General features: G+C 44.3%; 1 protein-coding gene across 6 annotated transcripts in view; it reads left to right on the forward strand.

Annotated features, from left to right (window-relative positions):
• MGAT5B (alpha-1,6-mannosylglycoprotein 6-beta-N-acetylglucosaminyltransferase B) overlaps positions 1-15,439 on the forward strand; it is a 1,094,162-nt gene that overhangs the window by 227,671 nt on the left and 851,052 nt on the right. For all 6 annotated transcript variants that reach the window (XM_068263667.1, XM_068263670.1, XM_068263672.1 and 3 more), the window contains one exon: positions 2,483-2,556. In XM_068263667.1, the coding sequence (XP_068119768.1) occupies positions 2,483-2,556 (74 nt within the window). The remainder of the gene's footprint in view (positions 1-2,482; positions 2,557-15,439) is intronic.

Here is a 15,439-nt window from a genome sequence, read left to right on the forward strand (position 1 = left end):
ATCCAATATAGTATAAAAAGACGTATATCTTGCCAATCCAAATTCATCATTTATCTGATCTCTTGTGCCTGCCGTCTCCAGTACGTAGGCAGAACCACACAGGAGGCACGTAGCAGAATAGGCCAACACAAAAGAAATATTCTTCACAAATTCCCCCTGCACAGTGTTTCACGTCACTTCCACCAGATTCACCATGGGGACCCCAGCACCTTCACCATCACCCTAATAGATGAAATTAATGCAACAGAACCAGCGGCCTATGACAAACTGAAAAAATTGGAGATGTACTGGATCCAAACCCTCAGGACGCTAGTTCCTGAGGGTCTCAACGAAGTTTTAGAAAAAATCGATTGAATTATTACTATCCACATTCCGTTAAGACTTTTTAACTAGTCCTCTCTCTTAATTCTTTCTATATTTTATATTTACATTTTTATAATTTTAATATGATATATGATATGCACTGTATACAATTTGTTCATATAATTGGCTTTATGCTAAATTGTCAGTCCAAACAGCTGTTTCCCAAACCCTCCCCCCCTCCTCTCTTCCCCCTTTTTTGTCCCCCCCCCCCCCCCTCGCATTTTTCTTTTTAGGTATTCTTTCCTAATTTAGGTAACTATTCATTTTTATATATGTATCAATTAATTTTATAACTTTTTATATTTTTTATCTTATATATAATTTTTATTGAATATTTATTGGATGATCTATGCAAATGTTGTTGTTGTGTCTATTTCTACATTAGGCAATGAAGCCCCGACCTTAGTACTATATTACCAGATCTGGTCATGCTTACCACTGAGGTTACCATTCCTCAGTTAAGAATTTTTAAAACACAATTCCCTTTTTTTTTTTCCCCTTCCCCGCCCAGCATTACATCACTGGTTACATCACTGGCCTGTCCACACTGTCCACATGGCAGTCCCTGATTGGCCCATACTCACCCAACACCTATTTAAGCTGCTATAGCTTGCTCTTTCATTACAGAGGTGCTTAATTTGAATCCTTGTGCAGATTGGTAAGTCACTTTGCTACATCTTTTGGAATCTTGACTCCTAGTTTGTATAATCATGCTTTACACATCCTTAGAGTGATACCAGCAAAACCTTTATTACCTTTAGTTAAGTCACTCCTTATCCAGGACAAATACCTGATACTGAATACACTATTATTTATTATTAAACACCTACTACTTCAATCCTTATGCAGCACATGGATGTTGCATTAGATCAGTTAAAACAATCACTCATTTGCTGCAATTTTTCTGCAATGCCATGTTTGGCTATGGGTTGTTCCGAGATACATTTGTTCTGAGATTTGTTTTGTTATTGACATACTGAATATACAAAATCCATAGTTTTGCATTTGAACTCAATTTATTGAGTTAATTGAGGGAACCATATGCATTGCCATGTTGGGCTATGTATATTTGTTTTTCCAAGATACATTTATTCTGAAATGAATTAAATCCTGGGCTTACCTTATATATTTAATCCATAGTTTTGCATTTGAACTCAGTTTATTATATTGAAATCACTATTTTTGAATATTATATAATAACACATTTATGATTGTACGAGTGTATTCATACTTTGGTCTCTGGCATTTTCAGTGTGATACTCCTCCCTATATTGCCTGATGAAGCGGGGTTGAACCTGCGAAACGCGTTGCATTTCTTTTTGAAGTTCCTAATAAATGTGTTTGACTGTCTGAATCACAGTAGTTGTCGTGTCTGCTTGAGGGAGGTAAGACCACCACTTCCTCCTTCAATTTTGCCATTTAAGTTGGTTTTTAAGCTCATTTAATCTAATCTTATACTTTTGGCGCCTCTGTATATTATAGGTAGAAGGTATAGCTGCCCCAGTATATGTAGCAGGTATAGGTGGCAGATAAAGTTGCCCCAGCATATGTAATAGGTATAGGAGCACTCAGTATAGGTAGCAGGTATAGGTGTCACTGTGGGAGGGGGGCTGACATTATCCTCTCTCCCTCCACATGGGCCCCTATCCTGTAGCCCCCCTGAATAGCTGGAGGTATGGTGTGTAACTACTCACCTGATTGTTGGCTCCATGCGGTGTCCCCTCCGGCAGCAGGCACCTCTCTCCTCTCCCGATATCTGTATGACGCGTATGCTGCCAGCGTGGGACATGGAGCCAGAGATCGGGTGAGTAATTACACACTGCACCGTTGCTCCAGTTTTTAGGGGGGGGGGGGTGACAGGAGCTGCTCCAACTATTCAGGGAGGCAGAGGAGGGGGGCCCATGTGGAGGGAGGAATTATGTCGGCCCTCCTCCCTGCTGCTTCCTTCGTCCAAAACTGCCAAATAGGTTACTAGGTACATTGCTGACAGTAAAAGCACTTACCTGCCACGAGATACCTAGTACGTGCTTGACAGTGAAAGGGATAAATGTGAGATGGGATGTATGAGATCACTTTTCTGTGCTTTCTGATGCTATTTTTTTCTTTTTTTTGTGTGCAGTGTACGATGGTCAGAGGGACCTTTGTGAAATCCCCAGAGACCCCAGGTTCCCAGATTGCTCTGGAAAAGTAGAGGTATACTTGATTTTGCATTTTCCTGTTTAAGTCATTGAGATGCTATACTAAAGGAGTTACAGTAGTGAACCCCTTTTATTATTAATATTACAATTGTAAATTCCTATAAATAGCTTTACATCGGTGTTTTTAGGTGCACACCTGTGTTTGTAGCCCAACAGTGCATTGTCTGATGATATAACAGATCTCATTTAGTGAAGAGTGAAAAGCTCAAGGCCTCTGCAAGGACATTTGAAATAGGCAGTTCTTCAAAAATTCCCAATTCTAATTTTTCTAAAAGTGGTCATAGACATGAAATTTTGATTTTACTGAACCAATTAGTGGCAAATACAGATTGGCCAGTTTGGCCAAGCAGTGTCAATGTTTATCGCAGCTGACACAAATAGCATTAAAACCAGTTTTTCCAGGTTGCGAGCCTCGGGTTAGTGCTGCGTATGTAATGCCAAATGATGCTGAATGGACTACTTCTTCATTATTGCGTTGTGACACTCTCACTAGAATAATGCCTGATGAAAAAAAGTCTAGCCAATTGATACTCATTATGCAGATATAGACTGTTTAACTTGTCTTAAATGTGCCTATCACCTTCCTCAAAAGAGTGCCTCTCCTCCTTGAGTTGCAGGTACAGTCTTATTTTTATTCTGCAGAATTTCTCTTTTGCATAGTGTCACTTACACAGCAAGAAGTTTTAAATCAGGATGATACCATTTATTGGCTAACTAAAAATGAATAAAAATAAGCAAGCTTTCGGCCTTGCAGCCTTCGTCGGGCTTATACCCTGTTAGTTTGCAAGCTGGTGGTACAGACAGCTTTATACATGCAACATCAAAAGGGAAAACCAGACTGTGGCTGAGAAAGTTGAAATATCATCAGCCTCATACCAATATAAGAAGTTGTTGTCCTTATGCAAACCGTTCTGCACAGCTTTGAACCAATTTATAAATTTTGTTTCTGCTATTAATCGATCATTTGACGTTTTGAAGCCGCCCTTCAGGGCAGTGACATGAAGATCATCCATGCTGTGTCCGTATTTATAATACCTCTGGGTCAATCCTAATCCCAGGTCTGTGAGCATGGAGTAAACAAGGATCCTTATCTTAGCTAACAACCTCTAACCCCATTTAGATGGTCTGTTTGAATTAAGGCATCTTAATGACATGTATTTATGCTTGAAAAAAATATCTGTTTTCCCTTTTGATGTTGCATGTATAAAGCTGTCTGTACCACCAGCTTGCAAACTAACAGGATATAAGCCCGATGAAGGCTGCAAGGCGGAAAGCTTGCTTATTTTTATTCATTTTTAGTTAGCCAATAAATGGTATCATCCTGATTTAAAACTTCTTGCTTTTACTGATGGCTAACACGGTACAATACCCTACTGCTACTACTGTACTTACACAGGGTTGCTAGGTCTGCTTAGCATGCAAATCTTTCATGCTGCATGGTGCAATGATATTGTCCTGTGGCAGGAAAGCCCAGGGCTGGACAATCGCACCACACCATTTCCCCTTGCATATTACCCTTCCGAGTAATATGTGATCCCACACAGTGATGTGGTCCCTGCTGGACAGTCAGTACATCACTGAAGTTTCATTGCTCTGTGCTTGTGCGCCGCAACTGTGGTTGCGCATTCACACTTACCACATAGTGCAAAAAAGATGCAGGCTTGGCACTGTCTCACTGTTGGTTTATTGTTTTCATCCGAGGTACCGCCATCCAGGTTCACTTTAATTAAATATACATCGTCATATACATCAACTTATGATTGGAGTGGTAGGTGTGATAGGTAGCTGCAGGGATGTCAGTTCTGTCACCCCTGCACCCACCTCATCCTACTTGCCACACCAATCATAAGCTGATGTATACACCGATGTATATTTAAAGAGTACCTGGATGAGTGTCCCCACTGTGCATCTTTTTTTTGCACAAACCTCAAGTGTTTCTTCATTTCATATGACTGTGAGCATGTCTCGTTGGAGCCACAACAAGGAGAATACAGGTGAGAGCATTCAATTTTGCCTTATGGTGGAGCAAACTGATCCTGATACCCCAGCCGGGTGCCGAGTTTTCTGTGTGCTGTACATGGTGACACTTATCACATTGCCATAGACTCGCATTGCTGCATAATCCGTTCGGTAGACAGGGTTCATGCGGCAATGCACTGCAGAGTTTGCTATGGCCTTGTTTCGATTTCGCCTCTTCTGTCATCACGCCGCCTTAGTGTTTAAGTCCCAATAGACTTACAGTGCCCTTGTGATGAGCTGCAGTGGGGGGAAGGGGGGGGGGGGGGGGGGGTACTGTGACTCAAGAAAACATGGTAAGTGTGAAAGGAGCCTCAATGCCAGGACACACTGTGCTGCATATACTAGATTGCTTTGCTTGTGCTTGGATGTTAGATCCTTAGGATGTACAAATTTAGGTCTGATACATTTTATACATAGTTCTTATACAAGTATGATGGAAACGCTCATGTAGAAAAATAAGTGATTATTATTATTTCATATTTATATAGAGCTGACATCTTCCACAGCGCTGTACAGAGTATAGTGTCTTGTCACCAGACCTGGATTTACTTCACAGGAACCTATAGGCACATATCCTGGCACCCTAGACTTCTCCCTCCATGAACCTACAAACCCCCGCCGAACCACACCGCAAGTGTGCTGGCTGTCGCCTCTGCCTTACTTCCCTTGCCCATCATAGTTAGCTGCAGGTGCCCCTTAGCATTAGGTAGTCAGAGGTATCCTCAGTATTAAGTAGCAGGAGGTGCCCCTGACTGAAGGGACATCTCTTCAGTGTTTTACTGAGAGCTGGGTGAGTAAACTCTCATTTACGTTCTGCTCGGGACACCTGTTAGGAAAGGAGTGAGCCCCTTTAAATTATCAGGCGTCTGTAGGCACGCGTATACAGTGCTTTATGGTAAATCCGGCCCTGCTTGTCACTTAACAATCCCTACCATAGTCGTATATCTACTGTATGTATTATGAAGTGTATATATCAAAGTCTAGGGCCAATTTTAGATGGCGGAAGTTAACTTATCTGTATGTTTTTGGGATGTGGGAGGAAACAAGAGTGCCCGGAGGAAACCCACACAGACACAGGTAGAACATACAAACTCTGTGCAGATAGTGCCCTGGCTGGGGTTCGAACTGGGGAACCAGTGCTAGTCACTATGCCACCATGCTGCCCATACGGAGGACATATACACATCCTCTGTGGGAAAGAAGCGATGTGATTTTATTCAGTGCTGTAATAAATTGAACTCAATGCATGTACTATGTATGAAAAATATACGTTTTACATATTTTTTTAACCATGTGATTAAATTAAATGTTAAATATTAGTAAATTGTCATTATATCATAATGACATACAAATACTGTAGAATCCTCTCATAGTAAACTGGAAGGGACCGGTAAAAGTAGTTTACTATATCAGAAGTTTACTATATCAGCAGGGCCAGTTGTAGACTTTTTGCTGACTAAGGCAAACTTGTGAGGATGTGCATTCTCCCCCCCCCCCCCCCCTCAAATTTGGAATGATCGCACAGCACATGGAAATTTTCACCCTCAGTGATAGGTAGGTAGCCAGGTATAGTTTCCCCCACAGTATAGCCAGCCTGTATAGTTGCACCAATATAGGTAGCTAGTATAGTTGCCCCCAGTATAGGTAGGCAATACTGTTGTCCCCTGCATAGGTAGCCAGTATAGTAACCCCAGTCTAGGTAGCTAATATAGTTGCCCCCAGTATAGGGAGTTAGTATAGTTGCTGTAAGTATAGGAAGTTACTAGTTAATATAGTTGTCCCTAGTATAGGTAGTTAGTATAGTTGCCTCCAGTGTATGTAGTATAGATGCCCCAATATAGGTAGCTAGTATTGTTGCCCCGAGTATAGATAGCATAGTTGTCCCAGTATAGGTAGTTAGTATAGTTGTCCCCAATATAGGTAGTTTCGCTGCCCCAGTATAGGTAGCTAGTATAGTAGCCTCAGTATAGGTAGTATAGTTGCCTCAGTATAGGTAGCTTGTATAGTTGCCCCCAGTATAGGTAGTATAATTGCCCCATTATAGGCTAGCAAGATAGGTTCCCCTGGCCCCTCCCCCTCACCCGACTGCCGCTTACCTTCTTGAAGCAAGAGGCGGCCGCCTCATGCAACAGGGCGGGTTCACCAGGCCCCCCTCATCTGTCCTGCTTGTAGACCTGTCGTGGCTCCCATAGCAGCACATATACCGGAAGTAATTACTTCCAGTATAAGCGCTGCTATGGAACCCGTGGCAGGTCAAGCGGATCTGAGCTCTACAAGCAAAACAGGCGAAGTGGTAAACACATCATATAATATGACAGGCATATAGCAAGTAGAGATGTTGCGAACGGTTCCCGAACCGTTCGCCGGCCGGCGAACATCTCAGCATCTCTGGGCCCTGTACTACTTCCTGGTCGCTATGACCCGGAGTAGTAAGCCTGCGCTAACCCGGCAGTGCGCGTCCTAGATCTCGCTCCTGTTGCCGGGCACTTTCTGCGCATGTACGTGATGTCATGAGTGACGTCACGCTCATACGCAGAGAGTGCCCGGCAACAGGAGCGCGATATAGGATGCGCACCGCCGGGCCAGCGCAGGCGTACTACTTCGGGTCATAGCGACCCGGAAGTAGTACAGGGCCCAGATAGATTAGCCCAGCGAACGGTTCAGGCCGTCTCTAATAGCAAGTTTGTAAATCCTCTATAATAAAACCCCTGTGTTCCTGCGTCACGCTGTAGTGCTATATATTTTATGCGCCCAATTGTATTAATGGTGCTGTAGTGCTGTAGTGAGCCATCTAGTATGTGAATCTTTTCATTCGGATCTGTACATTGGTTCATTTGGGTTGGGTCTGGAGGATTTCCATAACACTTGTTTACTAGAATTTAATACCAGATGTGTCCTTAGGTCACATTAGCGCAAAGTACAATTATAACTACTAATGTGGGATGAGTGCTAATATAGCTCAGGGCGTATTGCCCTTGTTTAACTGATAATACGCTTTTGAGTATGAAAATAGAGATATTGTAGATTAAATGTACGATAGTAGAATGGTCTGAAAGCAGACATGTAAGGTTATAATTAAAGTGATTATATTCAAGTATGACTACCTAATTGTGTTAATAACAGAAGAATCACTTATGAGCAGGCTGTAAATCTGTCAATCCAGGATGGCCGAGAGAGGACTCTTTCTGGTGTGATTCCAGCCATTATCAGTTGTTGATTGTCTAAGGCCTAGTGCACACCGAGCGGTTTTTGGAGCGATCCGCCGGCCGCATCCGCTTGGAAAAACGCTTGGCTAATGTATTGCAATGGGATGGTGCACACCGGTGGTTTGAGGTTTTTGCCAAGCCGCAAACGCGCCTCCTGCTGCACGTTTGGGGATTTCGGAAGCGTTTCGTCCTCAATGTAAAGTATAGGAAAAACGCAAACCGCTCTGAAAAATGCTACTTCAGAACGGTTTGCCAGGCATTTTTGTTACAGAAGCTGTTCAGTAACAGCTTTTACTGTAACAATATGTGTAATCTGCTACACAAAAACGCACCCAAATCCGCTAGGTATGTTTAGAAAACCTCTCTAAACATACCTAGAATCTCTCTGAAATCAGCTCCCAAAACTGCTAGCGTATTGCGGATCTGCTAGCGGTTTTGGTGTGCACTGGGCCTAAGAGGGGCTTTCCCATACTCCATAGGCTAACATGGGGCTCCATGATGGTCTATGGGAGGAAAAGCTATGAAACCCAGCTGCTATTTCAAGAGGATGAGAATTCTCTGGACTCTCGCTGGACTGGCCATCCAGCGTTGACTTGACTGCCTGCTCTGCCCAAGGAACTTCTTAGCCGTCGCGGAGAAAGAGTCAGGCCTGGGGCACACCAGAGGAGTTTTTCTGAGCGTTTTGAGTTTTTAAATCTGCTGCTAATGCTATCCTATGTGTCTGTGCACACTGGAGCAATGAGGTTTTGTATAAAACCCCATAGCATTACATTGGGAAGAGCTTTTAGAGGTTTCAAAAGCTCTTCCCAATGTAATGCTATGGGATTTTTTACAAAACCTCATTGCTCCAGTGTGCACAGACACATAGGATAACATTAGCAGCAGATTTAAAAACTCAAAACGCTCAAAAAAACTCCTCTGGTGTGCCCCAGGCCTTACTCACGTAAGATAGATAGAAGTTAGCTGCAACCTTGAGCGGACACCTAGAAACACCAGGTGATGTGATGTGTTTATAATATTGTATTTTATTGTACTCTTAATCTTTGCCTTCTTTAAGATAACTTTGTAGATTGTATTTTATATCTTGTATCAATAAACTTGTTAACCTTATTGATTGTGTCTGATGATTGGAGGGATCATAAAGAACTTGTAATTGCTGTCTAAGTGGTGTCACTTTTCTACGGCAATACACATGCTGTCCCTGTGTAGCTGGGTCTGTGCTTTTTGCTACTGCGCTTGTGCGCAGCAGGGACCCAGCCTCACAGAGACAGGAGGACCGGGTCCAGGGAGCCGGGCAGGCGTGTGAGCGGGTGGCCGAGTGTGCGGCAGGTGCACGCGCAGTAACAGGCGGCGGCGAGAAAACACAGACCTAGAGCCCGTTTTTAAACGGGCTTGGGTCTGCTAGTACAGTATCAGACATTAAGATTGTCGCAATAAGAACTGAACAGCATGAACAAGCATCACTGTGAGGTACTGACAGCATTCTTTTTAACATAAGCATATAACATAGCATAATTTAGCTAACACTTAAACTACTGCTAACATCATGAACATGTAACAAGAAGAGAGAGACAATCGAGAGCCCCTAATAGTGTATTATTGTTTATATGATAAGCATAGGTAGAAGGATAGTCCAAGTTATACTCACAAGTCTGGGTTGCCGAGATAGGGCAACCACTTCAATCGCAGACGAGGAGATTAGACCAGTCCTAGCTCAGGTTAAAAAGTCGCTCTCCGTAGGAGGACAAAAAGAGGATGTCAACACCCATCCACCAGGTGGATCAATTTGTACTATAGTATACAGAGGCGCCAATAGAGTAAAAAAACAGTACCAATTAAGAACAATAAAATTGTGGGTGGCAAGGGTGGACTTACCCGCCCAACAAAAACACAAGCACTGATTCAAGTGTAATATAAAAAGCATACATTTAATTAGTACTCCTAATAAAAACAATTTGCAACGCGTTTCACGGGTCTCAAGCTTCCTCAGGCAAAAAACATACAGGCAGGAGCAACTGAAACCTAAAGACAAAAACAAAAACCTATATAATAACCAACAAAAATAAATTCTCATAAATGACATATATAAAATTCTGATCAAAGTATGGTGCATTGCATTATGTAATAATATCTCTAGACTCCATAGGGCCCCCAAAGTTATTGTAGTATGTAGGCACATACATCTGTATACACATCGAGAGAGTCTAGCATATCTATAGGTAATCACCATAATTAAAATTCCTTTTTACACATGTAATTACTCAACCTGTGCATATGACTAAATATATATACATATAAATAAATAGCAAAGGATATATTAAAAAAATCTATCCTTTGCTATTTATGTTTTTTGCCTGAGGAAGCGGGCTTGAGACCCGTGAAACGCGTTTCAAATTGTTTTTATTAGGAGTACTAATTAAATGTATGCTTTTTATATTACACTTGAATCAGTGCTTGTGTTTTTGTTGGGTGGGCAATAGAGTTGGGCCGAACCTCCGATTTTAGGTTCGCGAACCGGGTTCGCGAACTTCCGCGGAAGGTTCGATTCGCGTTAAAGTTCGCAAACCGCAATAGACTTCAATGGGGATGCGAACTTTGAAAAAAAAAAAAAATTATGCTGGCCACAAGAGTGATGGAAAAGATGTTTCAAGGGGTCTAACACCTGGAGGGGGGCATGGCGGAGTGGGATACACGCCAAAAGTCCCCGGGAAAAATCTGGATTTGACGCAAAGCAGCGTTTTAAGGGCAGAAATCACATTGAATGCTAAATGACAGGCCTAAAGTGCTTTAAAACATCTTGCATGTGTATACATCAATCAGGTAGTGTAATTAATAATAATAATAATAATAATCCAAACATTTGTATAGCGCTTTTCTCCTGTCAGACTCAAAGCGCTCAAGAGCTGCAGCCACAGGGACGTGCTCAAGAGGCCACCCTGCAGTGTTAGGGAGTCTTGCCTTGAACTCCTTACTGAATAGGTACTTGACCTAGCCAGGATTCGAACCCTGGTCTCCCATGTCAAAGGCAGAGGCCTTAACCAGTACACTATCCAGCCACTGTATCACTGTAATTAAGGTACTGCTTCACACTGACACACCAAACTCACCGTGTAACACACCGCAAACAGCTGTTTGTGTAGTGACGGCAGTGGCGGGTTCACTGAACAGGAATACAGTGGCGGGTTCACTGAACAGGTATGCAGTGGTGGGTTCACAGAACAGGTATGCAGTGGTGGGTTCACAGAACAGGTATACAGTGGCGGGTTCACTGAACACAACAGGTATGCAGTGGCGGGTTCACAGAACAGGTATGCAGTGGCAGGTTCACTAAACAGGTATACAGTGGCGGGTTCACTGAACAGAACAGGTATGCAGTGGCGGGTTCACTGAGCAGTACAGGTATGCAGTGGCAGGTTCACTGAACAGGTATGCAGTGGTGGGTTCACAGAACAGGTATGCAGTGGTGGGTTCACAGAACAGGTATGCAGTGGTGGGTTCACAGAACAGGTATGCAGTGGCAGGTTCACTGAACAGGTATGCAGTGGTGGGTTCACAGAACAGGTATGCAGTGGCAGGTTCACTGAACGGGTATGCAGTGGTGGGTTCACAGAACAGGTATGCAGTGGTGGGTTCACAGAACAGGTATGCAGTGGCAGGTTCACTGAACAGGTATGCAGTGGTGAGTTCACAGTACAGGTATGCAGTGGTGGTTTCACAGTACAGGTATGCAGTGGTGGGTTCACAGAACAGGTATGCAGTGGTGGGTTCACAGTACAGGTATGCAGTGGTCGGTTCACAGAACAGGTATGCAGTGGTGGGTTCACAGAACAGAATAGGTATGCAGCCAGGAACAAGCTAAGCCTAACTAATCTTTCCCTATGAGAGACAGTCTGCAGCAGCTCGCCCTACTCTCACTAACGCAGGCACACGAGTGACCGTAATGGCCGCCGCTGCCTGCCTTTTATAAGGGGGGGGGGAGTGGCTCCACGGGCTAGTGTAGCCTAATTGGCTACACTGGGTCTGCTGACTGTGATGTAGAGGGTCAAAGTTGACCCTCATGGTGCATTATGGGGCGAACCGAACTTCCGCAAAAGTTCGCCTGCGGGACGCGAACGCGAACCACTGAAGTTCGCATGAAACCATTCGCAGGCGAACCGTTCGGCCCAACTCTAGCGGGCAAGTCCATCCTTGCCACCCACAATTTTATTGTTCTTAATTGGTACTGTTTTTTACTCTATTGGCGCCTCTGTATACTATATAACACCATGAACATATACAGTGCTGCCCATAATTATTCATACCTGTAAGATCATCGGGGCATCCACGGCGGCGGAACACTGAGACCCGGACTGAGGCGCAAGCTTCTGGGTCTCGGCAGGCCGCTGACGTCACTGGAGCGCAGCCTGGCGTTCAGCTCCCATTGGATAGATGGCAGACGTGCTCTCAGTATGCGCTCCGCCGCTGTAAACATTGGCCATGTAGTATGTGTTGCATGTCAGCTCACCTGCTGACACGCTGGTATGTCATTGGTTACTTTTGATTCTGTTTGTTTCTCATTGGTTAGTCCTTGTATATAAGCATGGTAGCTTAAATTCTAAATGTTTTCAGGTTCCAGTGTCTACAGTGCAAAGTAATATTAAAAATACAAGATTTTCGGCACTGTGGAAAATCTCAGAAGACGTGCTCGGAAGCCAAAAGTGACACCTGTGCTGGCCAGGAGGCTAGTGAGAGGGGTGAAAAAGAATCCAAGGATCACTACCAAGGCCATTCTGGTGAATCTGGGCTCTGCTGGTGGCAATGTCTCAAGGCAGACAATCCCAACAGACACTGCACACTGCTGGGTCCCCCGGATGCAGCCCAGTGATGCTCGGATACTCCCGATCACGGATTCGAGTAAATCCTTCCACGGCAGTATTGAAATCCGGATCACGATATCGTGATCCGGATCTGAAATAGAACTCTGAATTCGAATCGGATTTTAGCTGTGATTGCCGGTAAAAGCCGTGATCACAAATTTGACTTTAATGTTAATAGCAAAGCCCCCATACATGCTACAATCACCAACATTGAATGGATTATAAAGGTGAGAAGTGGCTACAACTTCAAAGAAAAAAAATTCAAAAAGAACTTTCAGTTTTTGAGAAAATCAATTTTAAAGTTAAATTAACACTTTAAATGTGGCTATTAATTGGTAATAATTGGTTTTAAACACGGTCCCTAGTAAACTACAACCATGCAAGCAGGTGATGAGTCCCAATGGCACCTGGCGGTGGTACCACCGGAAGGTGGATGAGTTGACGACACCACAAAAACATCCAGATTTATTTTTTTTTTGCAGCAACAGCAATGACATGGCATCAGAGTTGTCCGCGGATGCTGGCGGTGGGAACACAGACTTTAGTAGTAAATAACATCAGCGGAAGCTGACCCAGTACTCCTTAGGTTGCCCGGAGCTGTTGGTGTCAAGCCCGGTGAATGACCTCATGTAGTCAGACACCATGCTGGTCAGTCGCTGGTGCTGGTTGCAAGAGGATGCTGTGGATTGCACCTCTGCTTTGCAGCTCCACTGCATACAGGCTCTTCATATGCTGCTGCTGGGGGCCGCAGACACCTGTTGCTGGGTTGGCAGAACAGCAACAGTGGGGGTGGAAGGCTGGGGGAATGCTTCCTGCAGTCTGTGCACAAGGGCCATACAAATGACGGCATATCACTGGCTGCAAAAAACTTGTTGTGTATTATTGAACAAGAACACTACATATGATGTTACGGATAAACATCCATCAACAGGTGTAAAACAGCGGTGAAGCATACATACACAGGTATACATCCTTCATCAGGTGTAAAACAGCGGTGAAGCATACATACACAGGTATAAATACAAGTTCAAGTGTGGGCAACCCCACCCTTAATTGCTCCGCCTATTAAACAATTACTCTTCCAAAAGTGTACAACATAACGGTCATAACTGACCGTACTCCTGGCACTTCCCATCTAGGACTGCCACAGAACCACCTATAAATAAAACAGGTGGTTAAAAACTAGTACAAATAACAACACTATTACAACAATTGATGATTACAAACAGAGCATATTGGACACATCACTATAAAAAACATTTAAGGGGCAATCTCTCATTCATGCCTCTAGGGGCAACCACATCCATGGAATAGATCCATCTTGCCTCCTTTTGTTTTAATAATTTCTCCAAATTACCACCCCTACTCGAAGGATTCAGGGCTTCTAACACACACCATCTTAACTGTACAGCATTGTGTCCTGCTCCACAAAAGTGGAGCAGGACAGTAGTAGGGGTGGTAATTTGGAGAAATTATTAAAACAAAAGGAGGCAAGATGGATCTATTCCATGGATGTGGTTGCCCCTAAGGGTTAAGGGTTGCCTACACTTGAACTTGTATTTATACCGGTGTATGTATGCTTCACCACTGTTTTACACCTGATGAATGATGTTTATCTGTAACATGTAATGTTCTTGTTTGATAATACACAGCAAGTTTTTTGCAGCCAGTGGTGTGCCGTTTCTTCATTTGTATGGACGTTATCAAAGCTGTATAAGCAATCCAGCTGAGGATAGGCACTGGCAGATATCCAGGTATCTATACACCTGAGAAGCTGTTCACCAGGCACCGTTTGATGCACATGCGCAGAAGGCCCCCCCGCAACTTCTTTGTGCGTTGCTCGGTGGTGGATGGCAACATGAACTGTCCCAGCTTCCCCTTTAGATGTGGGTCCAGGATCAAGGTGATCCAGATGTTCTCCCTTTCATGCATCCCTTTAATCACCTCGGGGTCCCAGCGAAGGTAGCGCAATATGTGCGCAGCCATGGGGAAGAGGCAGGCATTGACAGACACATCGTCGTCGTCGTTGTCCTAGAGGACATGCCTGTCCTTGTCTTTCTGCACCATGTCCTCCTGAAACCGCCACCCTTGCACAACACCAGCGGCGCTCTGCTGCTCCCCTTCAGCATCCAGGTTAGGGACCCCCAACTCCTTCTCCACAGCCTGACAGTAGTCCTCCTCCTCCTGTGAGCTGGACTATGCTGCCAAATGCTTTTGATCCAGCTGGGCCAGGGCTGCCTCCCCCTCTACCATCAGATCACACAGCACTCTGTCCAGAAGGGAAACCAGGGACACCCATTCGCAGACGGATGCCCTCCCCCGGCTCACCATGTTGGTTCCCTACAGGAAGGGAACTAAGACCAGGAACACTTGCTGCATGTGTGTCCACTCAGCTGTTGAGATCAGCTTCAGGTTGGTGGAGCCATAGATGCAGGGGCGCCTCTAGCCATTTTGTCACTCCAGGCGAGAAAACCTGTGGCGCCCCCCCCCCCCCCCCATGAAAATATTCATAATGCGGCAGCGTTTTACCAAGAAACAACCATAACACGGAATGTTTCACCAGAAAATAATTGTAATGCTGCAGCGTTTTACCAGAAATTACACTTATTGTGGCAGTGTTTTACCAGAAAATACATGTGAGAAAGAAAATACATGTAAGGAAGAAGGCACACAGGGGGACATAGGGAGGCACAGGGGGACAGAAGGAGGAACGAGGGTCAGAAGGAGGCACAAGGGGAGAGCAAGAGGCACACAGGGGGATAGAATGAGGCACAATGGGGGACAAAAGGAGGCACAA

This window comes from Hyperolius riggenbachi, chromosome 12 (genome assembly GCF_040937935.1).
Source record: "Hyperolius riggenbachi isolate aHypRig1 chromosome 12, aHypRig1.pri, whole genome shotgun sequence".
Classification (NCBI taxonomy): Eukaryota; Metazoa; Chordata; class Amphibia; order Anura; family Hyperoliidae; genus Hyperolius; species Hyperolius riggenbachi.